At 36.2% G+C, this 22,551-nt stretch overlaps 1 protein-coding gene across 1 annotated transcript in view; it reads left to right on the top strand.

Annotated features, from left to right (window-relative positions):
• Positions 1 to 1,297: 1,297 nt before the first annotated feature.
• The window catches only part of apolpp (retinoid- and fatty-acid binding glycoprotein apolipophorin), a 28,391-nt gene continuing 7,137 nt past the window's right edge, over positions 1,298 to 22,551 (top strand). Inside the window, exons 1-12 of the mRNA XM_018538001.1 lie at positions 1,298 to 1,443; positions 8,725 to 8,751; positions 8,839 to 9,023; positions 11,007 to 11,189; positions 11,276 to 15,850; positions 15,949 to 16,458; positions 16,779 to 16,965; positions 17,144 to 17,360; positions 18,383 to 18,675; positions 20,923 to 21,117; positions 21,260 to 21,486; positions 21,965 to 22,457. Of these exons, the coding sequence (XP_018393503.1) occupies positions 1,374 to 1,443; positions 8,725 to 8,751; positions 8,839 to 9,023; positions 11,007 to 11,189; positions 11,276 to 15,850; positions 15,949 to 16,458; positions 16,779 to 16,965; positions 17,144 to 17,360; positions 18,383 to 18,675; positions 20,923 to 21,117; positions 21,260 to 21,486; positions 21,965 to 22,457 (7,162 nt within the window). The 5' untranslated portion in view covers positions 1,298 to 1,373. The remainder of the gene's footprint in view (positions 1,444 to 8,724; positions 8,752 to 8,838; positions 9,024 to 11,006; positions 11,190 to 11,275; positions 15,851 to 15,948; positions 16,459 to 16,778; positions 16,966 to 17,143; positions 17,361 to 18,382; positions 18,676 to 20,922; positions 21,118 to 21,259; positions 21,487 to 21,964; positions 22,458 to 22,551) is intronic.

Below are 22,551 nucleotides of genomic sequence, written 5' to 3' on the forward strand. Positions count from 1 at the left end.
GTATATGTATAGTTCTAGCAGCAAATATATAGTGACTATAGTTAGTATTATCATAAAAATGATTGCAGTTATTGTAATTATTATACCATAACTTATTACAATATCAAATATCATATTATATATAAAAAAAACTGTAATAGTCATATAATTACATTTATAAAAATGGAGGTGACCTTTATATTATATCTAGACGTCCATATTTGGAAAAAAAGAACATGCTCAAAATATGTCTCCCTCAAACTCGTTCCACTTTTATGTACATTTTTTTTAATCATGAATAAGTGAAATAAGTATTCAAAGTTTTCAAGTTAAATGAATCACCCTGTACGTCTCTTCCGTTTTGGAAAAAACTTATGTAAAGTGAAGGAAAATAAATACATACAAGTTGTTTGACGGAAAAAGAAAAATTTTTTTTTAACTAAAATACAGAAATATAAATATCGTGATGTAAAAATATCTTTAAATACAGAAAAATTGATAAAAGGAATGTGGATTTATTTCCTCTTCTAGCAAGATAATGTTATGAGTCAAAGAAATTGATATATAAACATAACTAGTGTCATAGCTTGAACAGAATAGAAAATCTCGAAAAATAGTAGCAGTCTAACAAAGAAATCTCAGTTAGAGTAAGTTTCGTCATGTGTTACACATATGTGTAACATATGACAAAAGTCTCCCGAACTTGTTAAAGGGACACCTAAAACTGCCCTCTTGCCGTGATTATCTTGAGAAAACATCAAGTCTTGATTTTTTTTCTTCTTTTTCATAAAAACTGTCTAAATATTTTATATGTGTGTGGGTATGTGTGTGTTTTAATATATAAAATAAATCTTTTTTGTAAATTTAATTTTACATTCAGGAAAAATGGAGAATTGTATACTTTTATTTCAAATGTTTTTATATATATATGATATACTGTATTTCTCATATTATTTGATATGTGATCGCAAGAAGAGGCGGTGACAGGAAATAAACTTGTTAGGTCACAACCTTTCCGTGATAAAACGTATCCTTTTGGGGCAATGCTAAACGGGTGCATCTAGACAACGTCCATTCTGGTCTAATCTTCCATAGACACTAGGAAAATTTTGATAAGTCTCTTTCTCCATCTTGCTTGGTGCGGTAGAGATCTCTTTATCTCTTATGTCGTAGTGATGACGAAGCCCCGGACCCGGGGAGCGGACATATGTATAAGTGGCCCAACATGCATAGGAAAGATTTATAAGCACGGGTGGGGAGCTGCGAGAGCATAAAAGCACGCACGAAGAAAAGCGCAGACGCTTTTTGTATTCGCCCGTGGCCGTCGATCGTGTCATCGCTGATTGTGCAAGAGTAGTGTTAAAGTAGTTTGCGGTTCTCGGGGAGAGAAAGCCATGGGGCTTGCGAGGGCGATCGTCTTCGCTGGCTGTCTCCTTCTCTTCCTGGCGGTCGACGCCTCAGGCAGTAAGTAAAGCGGAAAATGCGCTTCGTCGTTCATCCCCTTACTGCAAAGTACTCCGGTACTTTATGATTTACCCTCTAAAGAGCTGGACGGCTGTTGCAGTCCTTTCTCTCTCTCTCTCTCATGTTCGTTCTTTTCTCTATTCTTCAATGATCACAGAAGCGTAAAAGTTATAACACCGAGGAAGTACCGATTTCTTTTCCTAAATAGAAAACTTTCCTCGGCTGGAAAATGTTATACATATTGAGAAAATAAACTAAGTAAATGTATTGAGGGTAGATCTCGTGTATAAGGCGATACATAAATTCTTATAGATTCTTATACTGAAAAGAATCCAGAGTTTTTAGTTTTAACTTCGTAACTTTCATTCTTCTATCGATATAAAATAGTTAGGGAAGTAGAATAACTAAACACATTCAGAATGAGAAAAAAAACTTTGTATTCTTGTACACGCAAATTACAAAGCAATATGTCTATAAGTAATGTTTCTTACTTTCCACAGAATGTTTCTAAGAATCGATTATAAGTGTAACCGTAAGTTAAAGATTTAATTTGAATTAATTAAAAATTGAATAAAAGGAATTATCATAATATATATATACTTAATATGATACTTATACAATGTATAATTATTTTAGTGGTAAACTATATATGAGATCTCTCGGATTGTTCCTTCGAGCTATTCTATTTTGATATCATAATAATACTGATTTATGGTATTCTGCATTCACGTCAGTATTTTACTTGTATCTCACGTTGCAGAAAGAGAGAGAGAGAGAGAGAGAGTATAACGTTATGGTTAAATTATTGATATTCCTAAGGGCGCTCGTAAAGTTGGCGTCTAGTTATGTTCAATACTCGGATACAAAGATTTAAACCACGTTCTCCCTTACGGACCTTTCAGAAGACCGGATGACTTCGATAAGTCTTAATTTTTCTATCAAATTAAAGATTAATGTGCGAGTGTTGATAGAAAGGGTCAACGTGCCCGGCGCGGTCAGGTTTGAATATCATAAGGTTAGTCGCTGTGTCAAGGATAGAGATTATCGTCGCGAATGGATGTCGAAATACGCGATATTTTCGTGAATTACGGGATCCCAAAAGATTGGTAATTCGCAGAATTTTTTTTTATCCGCGCCATTGTTCCAATGGTAATTAACGCGATAAACTACAGATAACGAAATACTCTTCTTTATGTATTCATTTGCTATAATTCCATTATGATTAATAAAAATTTATCTTAATGTAGCCATCATGACGTATTTACATGGCATTAGATTCATCTTAATTTCCCTCGTAATAGCGAAGGAAGAATGTTGATTTTCTATGCAAAATCCTACTTTTGTTTTGTTATAATCTTTAGAGGCAGTAATTCATTCATTGACGTGATTTTATTTGCATTATCGACATATAATTTTTCATTTTCTGCTAAATTACATTATTCCAGATTTTAATTAACAATCAAAGTCGACACCTCCGCGCGCGTGCTTCTTTTATGTTTGTGAATGAAGTATGGAACTTTTTATCGGCGAACGTGTTTAATGCTTTCTTATTACTGGAAGAAGATTAAAGAAAATTGTTCTTTCGATTACATTACCGGAATAAAGGAAGAGAATGCTGGAGGCTTCCATTAACAAACAAGAACATTTTAGATTGAATTATGTTTTAAGCGAAATGTAACAACCAGTGAAGTAATTTGCAGAAAATAGTTGTAGATATGCGGAAAATCAGTTCTTTAATTTTCTACAAAATTGCAGCGAATAAGTAATGAATAGTATGTACGCTGAAAAAAAGTTTAGTAATAGCTATTAAATGTATGATGAAATAACGTCAATCAAATGTTTGGTTAATATAACAAAAAATAATGTTACTTTTACAAATATTTAGTATTACCAGAGATGATAATACTAAATATTGGTAAAAGTGTAACATGATTTTTTGTTACATTAACCAAATATTTGATTGACGTTATTTCATCATACATTTAATAGCTATTACTAAACTTTTTTTTTCAGTGTACGAAATCTTTTTTAGCGAATGCTCTTTTTTTGAATATAACGAATGGGCAAGTATTAACTTACAGATATATTCGTGTATAGAATATGAATAAAAGTGAATGTATGATCCACCGGTTAGTTACAGATTGTTATTATCCCATCCGGCAGCGAGCTGGCGATAAAATATATTGCTTATTCTGTAATAGTCGATTTTATATTTTTACTCTCTCAAATTCGATATGAAAACTCCCCGTTGATAACTTTATCGTGTTTTTATATTTCTTTCTTTAATTATTGTTGTTCGAATTAATCTTAAACAATGACGTGCATTAGTGCATATTAATATATTATGTATGTACACTAATATACTATATGTACACTAAACAATCACATGAGATACATAACGATCATTTATGACCTTTCTTTATGAGACGTCTCGAATACGGACTCTTCAGAAAATAGAAATTTATTTTCGAACTTATAACATTCTCGCGTTGAACGTAAAATCATGAGACCTGTAATACGTTTTCTTTTAAATTAACTAGAATAAAAAAGAACGGTTCAAATGACTCAAAATCAATACAATAAGGAACTATTACAATTCATATTTACATCTAGCGTCCACATATCTCACTTTAAATTTACCCTTTGATTTAACATTGATAATGACCTCATATTAAGTCGAAATGTCTGTTTGGAAATTATATTTAATTGTTATTTCTAAATTGGCTCGTAGCTCCTTATTGTATTACTTACGTTTTCTTTTACTTTTTTCACACGCAAGTAAATTATCGGTAAAAATAAAGCCTGCGGCACACAATGCTTCTTTTCCTGCTAGATTGCTTGCATTTTAATAAATTACTAGACTGTACCACACAGACAGCAGAATTTTTCAATGTACATCGTGTGTGCCGCAAGCTTAAGTTCGAAATGACAGGGCTCGGTAATCAGTATCGCTTGCGGCATGAATATATACTATCGCATTTCTAATGATGGAAGCAATTAACGAAGTTCACGAAGGAGCAGAACTCGACCGTGATGAACGCGGAATTCTCTTGCATGTTCTAGAAGTAACGAAATAGTGGTTAAAGAGTTCGCGTATGGCGTATCGGTGCTCGGAACGAGGTCCGTATCATTGAAACGATTACAGGTCCCCCGTGTTCGACCGGACATTTGGTAAATTGATCTGACGTCCCTACATCCCAGTAAAATAGATCCGATCTGACCGTTGCGACGTAACAAACGTTCTTTCACCGCCGCGCTTTAAAGTACGTAAAGGGAGCATATAAACGATACGGGACATATACGCCGGTTCTCTCCGCGACCCTCTCAAGCAAAATGGCATCGAGCGAAGTCCGATTGCGATCGTCGCTTTCTGTCGGCGCGATACGTTTTTCCAATTGACTCGGCGCTACGCGGTCACCGTATTTTTTCGAAACGCCGGAAAATAGATACAATGCCGCGCGCGAGAACTGGATTTTTTCTTTTTTTTTTTTTTCATATAAATATCCCTTTAACAACCGCAACATCTCCCCGCTATATCGAGCCACTCAACGGCCATTGAAGGCGCATTAAATTCCGTGATAAATGATTACAATGGCGCGCTTGTATGCGAGAAATGGAAGCGCGATTGTCGGGTTAAAAATACGAACAGAGAATGCGGGTTCATCGAGGAGAAGGATCGACGTTTAAACACGCTGTGAAATAATGCAAGAAAGATACAGCGCCCCTGTGTATGAAATATGAAAGTGGATATATTCTCTGTCGTTCGCCGCGAATTTGCATAATGCATACGTTTAAGTAATATAACGAGAACAGAGCACCTCTAATCATGCAGCGCACATTGGGGAGCAAGCAACGCGCGAAATTATGGTTGCAATTGTTAGATTACAGCAAAATCCCGGCGAGAGAGTCTCTCTCTCTCTCTCTCTCTTTTTAAGCCCGCCGGTATATTGTTGTACCTACACTACATCTGTCAGGATTGCATTATTCAGGCGAAATAACATTTAAAGAGCATAATTATACAAATTGGATTCAAGAATTGTATTTTGCGTATTCGTGTGTAATTTGGAGATAGTTTTCGCCAAAGAAATTTAAATTATAAAACAAATATAAATAAATATTATTTCCTTAATTTCCAAAATATTTTTTCGGTCAACAAACTTAAATAAAAGTTTTACTAAAATCTGTCTAAATACACATATAAAGATAAAATAAGTTTACCTATCCATGTATCTAAAGAATAATTCACAAAATGATTAATCGATCATATCTAAAAATAATCAACCGTTCCTATAAATATCTTGTTTGTCGCTCGGAAAAACTTGATTTCAAATCAAAGAGTAAATAATATAGAAGAGCGGAAAATAAGAAGCAATGAAGAAAAATAAAAGTGCTAATATAATTTCAAAGGATTTTCTTCGTAGCGGATTTCTTCTGAATAAAACGTGAAATTCCAACAATTCGATAATAATAAAGAGGAATCGCCGCATGAATATTTCAACGAATTTGTAGATTGTCATCAAAATAACGACAATTAGGAAAAGGCGATTGTTCGTAACATCGTTATAGAGAAACAATGTGCATCTTCACCGAATAGATTCATCCTTCTTTTAGTCTATTCTCGCGCGCGAGACTCCCACTTTCCTCCACCTCCTCCTCCTCTTTTCGCACGCGTCGTTCTTCATCCCTTTGTTATACCTTTGTCCCTATTGAAGGAACGCTTCCCCTTTCTCTTGTTACACCTCATCTATCTCTTTTTCTCTTCATTTATTCGGTCACTGTTACTTTTCTCTCTCTCTCTCTCTCTCTCTCTCTCTCTCTCTCTCTCTCTCTCTCTCTCTCTTTCCTTTTTCTTACGTCATCATCGTCTAAATAAAGTGCAATCTGAATATTCTTATTTATTGTGTCTCTGATCACATCATTCTTCTAGAAAAAATTAATTATTTTTCCCCACACATTTATAAAAGAATTATTTTATGCTCTTTCTACCTTAGCGACAACAGAAAATTTCTACAGTAAAGTTTCTTTATTAAGGTAACTAGATTTAAAACTTTTTATCCCAGATACATAGTAATGATAACGATTAGCTTACTATGTTTTTATGTGCAATGGATTTAATAATTTTTGGTTATCTCACTTTCTCTGAAAATGAGTATCGGACACATTGGAATTTTGGCCGGACATCCTCGGACGCTTGAAAAAAATACATGTCCGAGAGAAATCAAACTTCTAGTTCACCCTTTCTTTATATGCAACGATATACGTTTCTAATCGAAGAATATAAATTGTGAAGATTAGATTTAACTGCTTCCGTTATTAGATACTTTGATCGCTTCAATGGTAAACTGTAATTGTCATACAATTCTTATAAATACAATTGTATAGCTCGCTCTTTTGTTTTCTGCTAGCTGTTGTGCTATTTTTGTATAGAGGTGAACATTTTTGTTAGACCAGGCAAATTAATTTTACTCAACTAAGGTTTTTGTCGAATAAATTAATTATGCAATTCGTTTCAGTGCAAAGTGCAATTTTGTATGTGTGCTTGTTTTTCGCTACGATTAATCTTCATAAGATATTGGGTAATATTTAGCTGTAATCTGTCTGGTTCGTAATCTATCGTTAATGAAAAATTTATGTTTGTAAGTATATATTTTCTAAATACTCAATATCAAAATTGAATAACTTCGACTTCGCGTTAATGTATACAATTCTAAAGAGAAATAGAACTTCTCAAGAAGGAGAACCACAAAATTTTGAAAATAATTGAAGCATCAAATACAACACAACGAATAAGACAAATAATTGCACGAATGCACATAGACATAAATATAAATAGAATAAATTAATATATTTCCTCTCCGCAAAAAGGTTATGCATATAAATAACATTTTAAAATATTTTTGAATTTTATGATATGTATTTATTCATTAAATACGTAGGTTTTTATTTATTTATAATATAAATTGCGAAATAGATCTATAGATGATACTAGATACGTCTAGTAAAATTGATATTAATGTTTTTGTGACAGATGTAATTTGTGAACTATAAACTTCCGCCAATTGCTTAATGACATCCGCTGTTTCTTCACATTATTGACCCAATACTTGTCTTTTATCTCAAAAGCAAGTTGATATGGAGATTATATCAACTACTAATAAAACGCACCAATTGACTCTTAATAGAATACAATCTATTTAGTCAAATTATATAATCAATGTTCTGTTAAAAAGTAAAATTTTACGCGTGTACTGATAACTGTATTTATATCATGTAGTGTCTTGTTTGTGCTTCATGCTTATGAATTTTGCTATCGATGTTGTTATTTTTCCGAATGTAAATGAGATAAAGTAAAAATCAGAGATAAAGACCAATGCGCAACACTAATATATAAATATTAATATTAATTATTTATTCTTCGTAATATCTAATATTAATAAAATCGATATGATTTAATATATAAACATTGTTTCATATTAAATATATGTATACATACATATACATATATATATTTATATTTAAAAGCAGAGTACAACATATTAATAAATGTAATAAATAACTGTTTTGTACACGCGATGTAAAATTTGTACAAATTGAAAAATTCGTCCAACTAAAAAGGGCGTAACGTAAATGTCAAATTACTACAGATACTACAATTGATTGATACGTTACCTTTTATTTATAGTTGCCGTTTAAAAAGTCACTTCGGTTTGGTTCGAATCAATTTAAATGTTAAAGGGTGAAACTATTGTGGCACCCATTAAACTGCCGGTCCGCGGGCATCGACGCGCTCTATCGAACAAAAATGAAAGTTCCATGGTCCAGGGTCAAGAAAGTCACGATTAACAGCACGTTATCAACGTTCGACCCTAGCACCGAGTTCATTTGATGCATAAATATATTTTTGTCGACGTAATCTGTGCGTCAAACATAATAGATTGTAGCCCGTCTTTTTTTCCGCCTGAGTTAACATTACTTTAATTTTTATATTTCAAAAAAATGCTAAAATCCAAAAAATTAAAATAATGTTAATATAAAGAAAATGGTATTTTTTTTGTTTTTGTTATATATGTTTTATAATTCATTTTATTTTATATTTTTCTGCAAACACATTTCTGATTAGTGTAAAAAAGAAAGAAATAATTAACGTTTTCTATTCCTTCTATCATACAATTTGTATTGTAATAAACATTTTCATAAAATTAATATAAATAATACCAGAGAGATATTTGTACTTTTAAAATTATTACTAAAAATTGACAAATAATTTTCTGTTTGTTATAGATAAATGTACAGCCGGCTGCCATGGAAGTAAGTATATCTTTAAAAGTCATGAAAAAAAATCTTTGGCATAATTATTTTAAAAAGGTTTCATTGAATAAATTGTTTTCTCTTCAGTGCAAGGAGGTAAAGGCTATCAAGAAGGACACACATACATATATGATTTGGAAGGAACGTCTGTAACATCGGTTCCCGATGCTCAAGGTGACGCTACCTTAAAGTTGAAGGGTACTGTTGAATTGTCAGTGAAACCTGACTGCATTCGACAGGTCCGATTGAAGGGCGTACAAATCAATGGAGCCGTAAGTATTTTTTTAACATTGCGCATTGTCAAAATATCTGTGCTATACAGAAATCTAATACTGATCAATTTATTACTAAAAGAGGGAGAAAAAGTGATTGTCTCACCAAATTGAATAAACATAAATTACATAAGTAAGATAACTCCAATTAGAGTATAGCTGCGACATGCAAAATTGCAATTATGTGCTTGATATATGCAAGATGTCATTAATTGTGGATTTTACATTATGCTATGTATAGCATTTGCAATATTTACGTAAAATCTTAAAACAACATAGCAAACAAAAACAAACGTTTTGTTTATCTGGTTAAATTGTAAATACATATGTAGACAGAGGCAAGCGGAAAAATGACATCGTTACATACAAAATCCTGTGTAATTGCGTCATTAGCAGTTCGAAAAATAAAGAACCTAAATTCTGACTTATTGTCAGCCAACGTCTCCCTTTAACGTTTGCCAAATTACAATTCTATATTATAATTTATATTTGTTTCAGTTTATTGGTGGGGTTTCGATGAAACTCCACACTTCCAAAAAATTATATAGTAAAGAGCCATGACTAGAGCATTAATACTAAGAATTAAAATTACTTAAACATATGTTATTAAAACTAAATTCATCTTAAAAGGTAATCAATTAATTAATTATAAAATGTGTATGTGTATATATATAAAGAACTTAATTTAAATGCTTAATACTAATGAGATAATAATCATACTTTTGTTTCAATTATAACCAATTGTTCATATTTTTGTTTACGAGAAATGATTTGTGTATCACTCCATCTAGAGTATGAAAGACAACCTAAACGAATATATTCAATGTTCCTTTATTCTCTGTCTCCACCGTCGCGTAATCGACGGTCAAATTATTTAGTATTTCTAAATACGTATTCTGGCATTACAAGGAAACTGTACACGTCGAGCTTTTTGTTTTTAATAAAACACTCACGATATTCAACTCGAATTAGTGTCTTCATTTTATCGAGGAAATACATTTTCTATATTAATTATTTATGTAATCAGGTATTTATGCGAAATTTCAAAACAACATAAGAAACATTCAAATCTTTGTTTAACTGATCAAATTGTAGATGGAGACAAGCAGAAAAATATCGTTACATATATATTTTGCATAACTGCGTTAGTATTTGAAAAATAAAGAACTTGAATTTGGTTTCTGGCTCATTGTCAGCCATCTCCGCTTGACATTTGCCACATTGCAATTCTATATTATAATTTATATTTGTTTCAATTTATTGGTGGAGTTTCGATGAAACTCCACACTTCCAAGAATTAGGAAATAATTGTCGTTTAAAATTTATTAACTAATGCAGTTCTTATAACTAAGGTCTTATAACTAACTTAATATAATATATATATTAATGAGATAATAATCATACTTTTGTTTTAATTATAACCAATTGTTCGTGTATTTTTTAAATGATTAATTACTTACATATTAAAAGCACTGAGTAATACGTTTTTAGTATTTAAAATATATAATTAATAACAGTCTTTCTGTATTAAATTACCTAGTATTAAATTTCTGTAAAGACAAAATAAATATACAAGGAAAATAAGAATTACAATGAAAATTAAAATAATGTAGAAATAGGTATATGAGACCTGAAGGTGTGATTTAATCTTTTTCAGAAATGTGAAAGAACTTTTAATATAATTACTCTTAATAACTTCCCATAAATAATACAAACTTCTAATTGACTACTCTCTACGAAAATTAATCCATGATAGTTTATATGATTCGTATTCAATTAGTATAATGTGCACGTAAAATTTACTGTCATCTAACGTTAAATTATTGTACTCTATAGTCTCATGATACAAAATTTCACATTGCTACTTTTTCCATATAAGTTACGAGTATAACAGATAAAGTTTGTCCTACATATTGCGAGAAAGAATACACGAAGTGTAAGCGTGTAAAAAAAATATATATATATATGCATGCTACTTTATAGCCAATATCGCTGCCGGATGTTGAAAAACATGCGTTACAATTCAACTATCACGATGGCCATATCGATACAGAAGTTTGTACCGAAGCCGGTGATTCGCAAGCATCTCTCAACATTAAAAGAGCGGTCACTTCCTTATTCCAATCAGCCATCATACAAGAATCTGGTTCTACAACTCATCATGAGGTATATCTATATCTTGAGATTTATTTATTAAAATTTCAACTCATTATAAAATTATGCCACTGTAACGCATTATCTGCCATATTTAGATCGACGTGTTCGGCGGCTGTCCGACTGACTTCTCTTTCCACAAAGACGGTGACTCATTGGTCATCCATAAGGAGAGGGATCTGACTCGATGTTCCTATCGTGAGAGTCTCAGAAATGGTCCTATATCCTCGATCTACGACCAAAAATCTGACATCCAATCGACTCCATTGCTGTCATCGCACCAAAAGATTGAGCAACGTTTTAAGCGCGGTATTCTGAACAAAGCGACCTCGGTCGAGACGTACAAATTGAAACCATGGAGCAACGGAGATATCAGTGCTAAGACGATCGTGCAAACCACTCTGACACTTAAAGGTGAGAAGGGCGACAGCCCGAACGCTCCAGTTTCCCAGCCGAAATCTCTCATCTTTGAAGCGCCACATCCCGTCGTCAAATCGTCAGCCGATAGCATCGCTGCAGCCTTGAAAACAGCAAGCGCTGAAGAGCATGAGGGCGTGAAGCATGACGCGGCGGAAAAGTTTGCACAGCTCGTCAAAGTTCTTCGTTTTAGCAGTAAGAACGATATTTTGGCGATATATCAGAAAGTAAAAAATGGTAACGGTTTCGACAAGGTCCTAGACAAAAAAATCTTCCTGGATGGTCTCTTCCGTACTGGAACCGGCGAAGCTGCGGAAGTAGTCGTAGACTTATTAAAGAGTCACGAGCTTACCGGCGTTCAAGCACTCATGTTCTACGGGAGTCTCGCTCTCATCGATCACGTGAATCTACCATCAGTAACTGCCGTCATTTCTCTTCTTGATCAGCCAAACCTACCGCGTCTCGGTTATCTTGGTATCGGTCAGGTAGTCGGCAAGTACTGCCAGGAGCACACTTGCGAGAACGTAGCCGAAGTTAAACAAGCTGTCCACAAGATTCGTGAGAAAGTTGGCAATGGAAAAGCAAAAACCAGAGAACAGGAAAATCTCATAGTTTCGGCTTTAAAGGCGCTGGGTAATACTCAATATCTTGATGATGCTACTCTGCAGAAATTGGTTAACATTGCTGAGGACAAGAATGTCCGTAATCGAGTCAGAGTTGCCGCGATCGAAAGTTTGCCCACTCGCTGCTCCATGAAGTGGAAAAATGTCCTTCTGAAGGTCTTGGGCGATCGTGAGGAGGACAGTGAAATCAGAATCAAATCTTATCTATCTTTGGTCGTATGTCCCTGCCAGCATGTCGCTGGCGGTCTTAAGGAGATTTTAGATAAGGAAACCGTCAATCAGGTCGGATCTTTTATCCAAAGTCATTTGCGTAATCTGCGAGCGTCTGCCGAGCCAACTAAAGCCGAGGCGAAGAAGCATCTGGGTCAGATCAAACCGCGAACCAAATTCCCAGAGGACTTCCGCAAATTTTCCGTCAACAATGAACTGTCGTATAATATAGGTGGTATTGGACTTGGAAACACCTTAGAGAGCAACGTTATCTACAGCCAACATAGCTTCGTGCCACGCTCTATCAATCTAAACTTGTCCACCGAGATATTCGGAAGAGCCTTCAACTATTTGGAGCTCAATACACGTATCGAGAATCTCGACAGATTGATCGAGCATTACTTCGGACCCAAAGGCCGTTTGACGGATAACGAAGTGGACGATTTGGTGGACAAAGGAGTGGACAATGTAGAAAACATCGCTAAATACATCAAACAAAAAGTCAACAAATTGCGTGGCAAGCGTGAAGTTAAACAAGGAGAGCTTGACAAATTTGCAAAGGGTGTGAAATTAAGAAATAATGAAGTAGATCAACAGCTTGACTTAGATTTGTCCGTCAAGTTATTCGGTGTCGAACTGGCCTATTTAACTTACAACGGTAATCCCTCGCAGTTGACGCCGGAACATATTATCGACAAGATATTCGACAACCTGGAGGATGGGATCAGCAAGATAAAGAAATTTGATTACAATCTACAGAATCACATGCAGTTCCTCGACGTAGAGCTCGTCTATCCGACAAATCTAGGTACGGCTCTCTCTGTAGGTGTGATCGGTACCAGTGTGGTTCATATAAAAACACACGGCAAGGTAGATATTCCGGCTATTATAAAGAACCCGAACAATGCCGAGGTACACATTGGCTTAGAACCCAGTGCCTCTATTCGTGTTGCTGGTAGCATGGTCGTTAAAGGATTCGATGTAGAATCGGGTATGAAACTCGTCAGTACGTTGCATACTGACACGGCGAGCGAGTTGACGGTGAAGTTATTGGACGGCAAAGGTATTGACATAATATTTGGCGCACCGAAGAAAAAAGAGGAAATCATTAGTGTTAGTAGTGAGGTCCTGTTGAGTTCTGGGGACACGTACAAAGCTCCAAAATTCGGCAAGGGTAAGTTATATAAAGACTGCTTCGAACAGTTGTCCAGTATTCTGGGTATAACGGTTTGCGGCCACGTAGAATTCCCCTATGATGGTATCGAATCGGCGCAAAAAAGAGCACTCTTCCCTCTGAATGGTCCTTCAAAATTCAGCATTACTAACGAGAACAACGATCTATCAAGTGTTCACCTCAAGATTTATCACGACAAATCACCCAAGTCTAGATCGTTCGAGATCTTACTAGAAACGCCAAACAGTAAAACAAACAGACGCGTGTCTTTAACCGGTGAAGTTGCTCTTGAGCCCAACAAACACGCTAAATTATCTTTTGATTCTCCCTTCAAGAAAGCTTCCGTTGAAGGAGTAATAAAGGAAGAACCTCAAGAGCGCTCACTTACAATTACCGTGCACAATGATAATCAGGAATATTACGGACGCGTCGGTCTCTTAGCCAATGGTGCAAAGTACAAGCCCATCTTGGAGTACAAAGTACCAGAACATATCGAGAAGTTAGCGACCTCCAAATCCGGACTGAAATCGTCTCGCGACGGTCAGCAATACGAGGTACAAGGTACCGTAGAAGTGGTCGATCAGGATGGCGGTAAAAAATACGTATTTGACAAGGTAGCTCTCGTTGCGAGTGGTCAGAAACTTGTCGGTCTCGACGGTTATGTTCAATCAGCAGAAAACGCCGCCGGTTTAGACATGAAGGTGAGTTACGCCGAAGAATCCGTCGCTCTCAAGTTGCAAGCGAAGAAAAAAGAAGATCGTTACTATTCCATCAGCGTTTCGGCACTGCCATCAAAGGATCCTAGTATCGGATTCAACATTCAGTCCGAACTTGAAAAGGATGCGTACGAGTACAAATACAATCTGATCTTTATTCACGGTCCAGATCAGAACTCCAAGACAAATCGTTTCAGTCTCGAGCATCATGCTATCGCCAAACCAAACAAAGAAGGGCAAAACTTCGTCCTGGGTAGTTCTACTAAAATCTCGTATCCTGCCGCGAAGTTGAAATTAGAGCTTGGAGGCAAGGCTAAACCCAATTCTCTCGAGGGCGAGGTTAAAATCGATTATGAGAAATTTAAGTTTGGTTCAAAGCTATCTGCCGAGCAAAACAAAGCCAAAACAGGCGATTACGAGGTAGAGTTCGAAGCTGAGCTCTTGCAAAACAGTATCAAATTAGAGTCCAAGCGTACGGTTATTGACGCGCACAAGAGCAAATACAAGAACAAGCTTGAACTTGTACCGGGAGGTAAATACGAGGCCGATGCACTGGTTACATACAATCGGGACAAGGATAACAAAAACTTGAATTTTGAGCTGGACAGCGATCTAAAGCTGGACAACAAAAAAGTTAAAATTTTTAGCAGTTTGAATGTCGAGCGTTCTAATATCCAGTCACAAGCATATGTCATTGTCAGTGACGTCAAATACGTTGATTTCTTACTGAAGCTGCAGCAGCAAGACGTGAATCCTCAGGGCAGTTTGACCTTAATCGTAAAGAATTACCTGAACGTCGCGGGACAGATATCCATGCAGAATGGCAAAGGTAATGCTCAACTCAATATTGATTTGCCAAAGATCAATCGGAAAATCAAGGGAACCGGCGACTTGACGGCGAGCGGTACACAATACAATGGCGATTTTGAACTACTGCTTGATGTAGAGAAGGATCCAAAAAAACGTATCAAATTATCCACTGTAAATGACATAAAGAAAAATGCTATAGATACAAAGAACGTGATCGAGATAATGAGTTATAAATTTGAGCTGAACGGTAAGGGTAAGTTGGATGGCACCATACACGAGGGCGAGCTGGCCATCGAAGCAGATGTCACACTGCCGTGCGGCCGTTACCTACTTACTAATTACAAGCGTAACTCCAAGAAGAATGGAAACAAATATACTGTTCACGTGAATGGCCAGTTAGAAGATCACGAATCTAAAGGCGGCAAATCGCGAAAACTCACATACGTCAATGACGTTGTCAACTTCGATTTGAAAACGTACACATGCTTGATGAACCTTCAACTGAAGGCTGTCGATTTCAATGGCGACGATGGACAGTTCGATTTGAGCCTCAAGAACCTTGTCGACACTGATGGCCATAAAAAAGTGGAGGGAATCAATTTAAGCCTGTCGGGATCGCGTATGTCGCGACCGTTTAATTTGCAATACGAATCTACCGAGGACGATAACGGCGCACTATCCTACAAAGGAGCCTCTTCCAGTGGTAAAGACTTCCAGCTGAAGGTAAGTGCAATAACTTTTGTTGATACCTCTCCTATGTGGATACAGGCGTGGCAAGCGTTTATAAAACTAGATGAGTAAATTTGCGTTATTGTTCACAGAGTTCCGGAAATTACATTCCCGGTAATGACGTTGACAAGCCCTGCACGATCAAAGGTAATGCGGAGTTGATATTGCCGTCCGAAAAATTACGTAACATCAAGGTCGACTACACGCACGATCTACTAATCCAACCTGAAACGACTGGTATCGTTAATCTGAAAGGATTGACGACGCTCACTTACAATGACGATAAATCTATCAAGCTCGACGGAGCCTTCAAAAGCTCTGGAATCTACGACGGCGAACATCCTTACGACAGCGACTTGCAACTCGATCTGTCCATTCTCAAGATCCCGCCTATCTCTCTCAATGATCATTTTAAGTACGAACCCAACGGCGACAAGGTGACTGTTACCACCAACACAATCGTCAAGTATGATCAGAAGGAGATGACTCTCGCCCTCAGCCCCCTCACGTACAATCGTGATTTAACGCACATTGATGTAAAGGCCAAGGCTACCACCCCATATGAGAAGCTGCATAGTATCGACCTTGAACTCAAGCACGAGGTACCGTTTTTACAATGCTTTTAATTATTCTTCGTATGTAGAAACTTCGTACCTAAGGTTTAAACTGAGATCCTTCGCGTCTCACTACTAATTACGATCCGCTAACTGAATTATGTGCAAATCTCTCGGGATTATTCCGGTCAGATATTACTCCTCTGTGATTCTTTACATTGTGTCATTTATAATAGTTTACCGTTGGTAATGTAAGCAGCGTGCTGTTTAAAGACAAAATTAAGTTTACGGCACCCGCCAAGATTGCCGCAGGACGACGCTGACTATATCTATTACGCGCATCTAATTTTTCTTATTTATCTTTGAAGAGAGAAAAGGACGGACAAGTAAGAAAAACTGATGCAGCCTTGACTTTGGACAATACAAAGTACACGCTTAAGAGCGAAATTCAAAGTGGCAACATCTCTCCGATGATACACATAATTAGCACTTGCCCGGCGGGAAAAACGGAATTACTCTCGAAATTCAATAAACTTGGCGATCACGAATATACAGGTAACATTCGTCGAATTCAATCAAAATAATATTAAATTATATTAAATCATCTATATTTGATACCTTTTCTACTGCAAGATATAATATACGATGTAACATTTTTACTTACTTAGACAAGTAAAACTTCACCTATACGTTCTTCCAAGCTGTTACACGAGCTTAATAAATTTGTTTTCAGGCGAATGGAAGATCGAAACGCCGAAAGGCTTTGCCGTTGCCGACGCGCATGTCAATCTGGATAGCATCGACAATTTCGTGATTAACGTTAATTTGGACAGCGACAAGCTCAAGCACCGTAAGATTCACGCCGAAATCGCTAACAAACCCACCGCCAAGACCGGCAGGCGAATAATCATCACCGTCACCAGCGATGGCAAAAACATTGTAACCGGAAGGTACGCTGCATTTTCGTACATAGAAACGGCAAAATGTATCAATTCATGCAACAATTTGTAATATCCTACGCCATATTTTAAAGTTTGTGAAGAAACTAATGGTTTTTTACCTGAATGAGAAAACAATTTATACACGGAAAGAACGATTTTGCTGAAATACATAAAAAAATTTTGTTGGACCAACAAAATAATTATATAAGAAACTCAACATGATGTGCTGTAAAAAGTTTTGACATTCTAGAAATCAATTAAGCGTCGTACGTAATTATTTCGATAATCAAGTTCGAAATACAGGAAGTATACAATTCGCTTTCTTTACAGTCCTGACTCCTATTTAGCGATCCTGTCGCTTCTGCTAAGGTCGATATTTCTACAGTAATTTTTTAACGATGTTTTCTGACGGCGATATGGACATCTTTTGCGCGTGTTTAAAGATCGATTGCGTACGTGGTGACAAAACAAAGAATAAAAGATGTCTGCAAGTAATTAACGAAAGGCCGCGAGGTCGTTTTAAAGGAGATCAGAGATACAACAGAAGTCGTATCTCCGTTCACCCCGCTATGTAATTTCATCGATTCACTCGCTAAAATTAATTCAAGTGGTTTCCGAGAATACATTCCAACTGCCAGTCCTTTTTATTCGTGTCCCATCGAAATCACCTCGATCGAATAGTAAAACGTAAAAAAGCGTTAAGCGGTTCAGCCGAAAATGTAGAGTATCGATTGTGTGGCGTTATAAAAAGCATTACAACCGCTTATTCTCATCATCTAATAAGAATGTCTATATATTATTCGAACGAAAGAACGATAAAAACGGGAACATCGCGCGCAATTTTGACGGACATTTAATTCTTAGAATATTCAAAAGTTTAAAGTTTAAATTATATCTTCTTTCTAAATACAATTTTACAAAGAAAATTCAAGAGAAATTGAAATTCAAAATGAAATAACGTAAAGGGACAATGTGATGTGAAAGGAAAGGAAAATGAATGTATTTAAAATAAGCTTATGATTTATTCGTAGCACGAACTACAAGAAACGCGACGAGGCCGGTAAAATCACCATCGAAGGAAACGGCAATCTCAAGATAGGCGAGGACACAAGGAGCTCCTCCTTCAAGTATACACGCCAACAATTGACTCACGAGAAGGATGGCGAATCCGGCGTAGTAATCGTCCTGAACGCCAAGTTCGATCCGGTAGCTATCGTGGGCGAGCTGAAGCTCTCGAACAAGGAGGTCCTCGTTTTCAACAGCTACTGCGAGCAGAGCAAGGATTGTGCTCATTTCAAGCTTAAATCGAGCTACGACACCGACAGTAAGTCACAAATTTCGTGTTAGGCTATTTGCCTTGAAAAGAAGATTGCAATCATCGTAAGAGAGGCAGTTTTACATATAAAAATATATATATATGGTCTTTAAAACGATGTTTATCAAATAAGATTGGATTTAGCTTATTTATTTGCAATCAAATATATTTCAATTTTTAAATTTGTTTTCATAAACTCTCGCACTTTGCAATAACCTTCTTTTTTCTCAAGTTTTTTTTCCGTTATTTATTTTTCATTAACAGTCTAAAATTGAAAAATAGACAGCCATTGAAAATTGATGGTCGATAAAATAAGGCAACAATGTGTTGCTATTATATATAATAATGCTATTATAATAATACTATAATAATAATAATACTATTACAATAACGTTGTTATAAGCGTATATGTAATATATTAATAATTTATTATTAGCGTGTGCTCTCGTTTAATCTCGATGAAACGAAAATTACAACGTGAGTTCAGCAATATACCGTAATAAAAAGCCTTTCATAAATAAAGAACGGTAGGTATTTCCACGGGCGTTCCTGTGGAAAAATACTATACCTCGATGATAGGCTACCACGCTTTGCGTGTCGGGCTGGCCCTTTATTAAGACATGCTTCGTCGCAACGGGCTTGAATTCGTAAAAATGTAAAAGAGGATACACGGGGATCGTATGATAACAATAAACAAGAGATACCGAATTGTATCGTTCCCTGGTGGCGTCTCTCAGAAAAAAATCATCCTTATCGCGTAATAATCCCTCCATTCGTACATGCAAATCTATCCCCTTCTGAATAATTAGAGAAGCTCCCGACCCCATCCATCGACAACGCGTGGAAGTGCCGTATCGTCTTCGCCACCGTCTGCCCGCGTGCTGCATGTTTCGCATGAATGCGCAACACGTCGCAATCCCTGTGTACGTACGTGCACATGTATATATGTACGATGGAATTTCGCAGGAGAGGATACATGCTTGTTATATTACTACCCCTTATTCGCAGGGCCTAGAGCGGATCTCGGTCGATAGACGTTCTATTCTCGCGTGATCTGCGCCTAATTCGTGCCTCGCCTCAGTTATTAATAGAGCTCAGGAATTGCATCCCTATACGCGACGACGACGTTGCGGTTGGTGATGGTGGTGGTGGTGGTGGCGGCGGAAGTGGTGGTGGAGAACGATTGCAAGCAACAGCGACGTGCCGCCGCATTAAGTCGAGTGCACAATTCATGCTTTTTTTTTTCTTTCTTTTCTTTCTCTCTTTTTCTTTTTTTTTTCTGTTTTCCCCCTTCTCCTTGATGAGATCGTGTCGCGAAGATCGCGATGCGAGAAGACAAGCGTGACCATTGCGGGTGGTGGCGGGTGGTGGTGAAGTTATACACGAAGCGATATATAAGGAAAAAAAGAAGTTGCCCGGCGGTGCGGAATGACGTCACGCCGCAAGGGCGTGTGCTCCGCTGACGTACACGCGTCTTAATCCTTTCTAGCACTGCGATGACGTGTAGCGCGATAAAGTTTACTTCGTTTTATTTTTTTCCCCACCCTTCTCCCTCCCTCGGGATCAATTTGGCGTCTGTGGCCTATCGGGCCTCGAGAGTTTGCGGAAATAAAATTTCCGCGATTAACATCGATCGAGGCTAAAAAAAAAAAAAAATGGGACAATATAACGAGTTTCTAATGAGAGATTAATATATTATGATCCTTTCACGATATTGTCCGATTATACTTAATAAAATACATACTCAACGGTTGCTTATAATTTTATCATAATTGTTGTTTTTTATCTCTGAAATGTCATGCGTTCAATCACTGGATTCTTTAATTTGTGTAATGGTTTCGATTATTCAATTTTATTTGATAATAATTTTATAATTTGCTATTTATTAAAAATTCTTATTAGTGTCAATTACAACTTGATAAATGTTAAAAAAGTAAAGTCAAATTAAAGTTGAAAATAAAGTCTCTGAAATATCACGCGTTCAATCACTAAGTTCATTAATTTGTCTAATTATTTCGATTACTCAATTTTACACTTGATAATAATTTTATAATTTAATATCTATAAAAAATTCTTATTACTATTAATTACAGCTTGATAAATATCAAGGAAGTAAAGTTGGAAAAATGGATCAATATAGGTATATAAAAAGTATGATAAGAATCATCTCAGAGAGTGAGGGATTATTTATAAAGATATTGTTTAGTATCGACTTTTCATAGAACAATTCTCATGACTTATATTTTCGTTTTACAGATAAGAAAAATATGAATCATGAATTAATAGTGGAAGTAGACCTGAAGAAATTTAACGTGCCTGTTGAATTCGGATTGAAAACGACCACCGAAGTTAAAGATTCCAAGCTTGATCACTCTGCCAACTTGTACTTACACTCGTCGAAGGACAACTCCCAGTATTCTTACAAAGTCTACGTTCATCCTAAAGAAAGCGGTAGAAAAATTTTACTTTTCTATTAATAATCTTTATTAATTAATATAATACATAAATATTGTCGCAATTGCGCGCATGTTTTCTTGCTTCAAAATTAATCGTTAAGATAAAAATAAAAACTCGTCTGTTATCCTTTTTACAGCTGCCATTCTAACTTTACCCAGTCGCGAATTGGCTATCATTGGCACATTCGACTTGCCGAAGACGAAGCAAACCGGAGCATTTAAGATCGATGTTTCTATTTACTTAGACAGAAAGAACAAGCCCTCCGATAAAACTGGTCTGACTGCCAATGGTGACATTAATATCGAGAAGAATAGTGGATCTATCAGCGGAGAAGTTAAATTCATATATCCATCTCAGCCAAAGGTACGTCAGCGGATATACTCGTGTATATTTCTACAAAGAGATTTTTTTTAATCAATACATAAAAATTACATTGAATGACGTCCGAGATTTTTAAATCTGTATGTAGAAATTACATTGAATGACGTTCGATGTTAAACAAAAATTGAACTAAAAAAGCATTTCCAATTTGTTTCCAATTTCTACGCGAATAAGGTCAAAGCTTTTATATAAAACTAGCGAGAGAGAAAGAGAGAGGGAGAGAGAACGCACCTCGGCAAAGCCTTTATTGTCGATTTTCTCGCAATATAGCGAGAACATCGAGTTTCATCGAGCCACTTGGCTATAAAGAGGGCAATATAATACGTTCTCTGTCGATTTATGTCCGATTTATGTTCAGCTTGTTTTTTATTTTATCACATTCTCATCATTTCGAGCCAATTGCCAGTTAGTTTGATCTTTGATTTTCAAATCACTTCGAACGCGTATTTCTTTCACTCAGGATATGGCAGTGAAAGGTAAACTTCATTACGGCGGCGAACATCTACTGGACGCAAACGTAGATATCGATGTCTTCGCCAAGAAAACGCAAAAGATTAACGTGGTGGCGAAACTAAATCAACAGAATATCGACAAGGGTCACAACATTACTAGCATAATCGAAGTGAACAGCCGTGGGCAACAACTCAAAGTCGACCTGAAATCACACTTGACGGTCTCGGATTCTCAATTCGGTTTCGGCAGCATGTTATCGTACACAGACGTGCATCAGAAGCCAAAGAGCCTAGGCGTTCTGTTCTCTGCGGATTCTAACGAAGCGCATCTGCTTGTAACCTCGCCTAATAAGGAACTCATTAAATTCGACACAAAATTGCAATTAAAAAAGAATCTGCAGAAATTTGACTCGGAAATCGTGATTTTGGGCAATAAACCTATTATAATTAACTTCGAAGCGCATGATTTGAACAGTTTCACTTATTCGGAATATCAACAAGGTAAAGTTTATTTTAAATTGAGTTTTTATCCTCGACGGAGGGGGATATTTACATATTTTTTACTTTTAATCATATAATCATGGTAAAAAGTTAT

Source organism: Cyphomyrmex costatus, unplaced genomic scaffold, assembly GCF_001594065.2.
Source record: "Cyphomyrmex costatus isolate MS0001 unplaced genomic scaffold, Ccosl1.0 scaffold189, whole genome shotgun sequence".
Taxonomy (NCBI): Eukaryota; Metazoa; Arthropoda; class Insecta; order Hymenoptera; family Formicidae; genus Cyphomyrmex; species Cyphomyrmex costatus.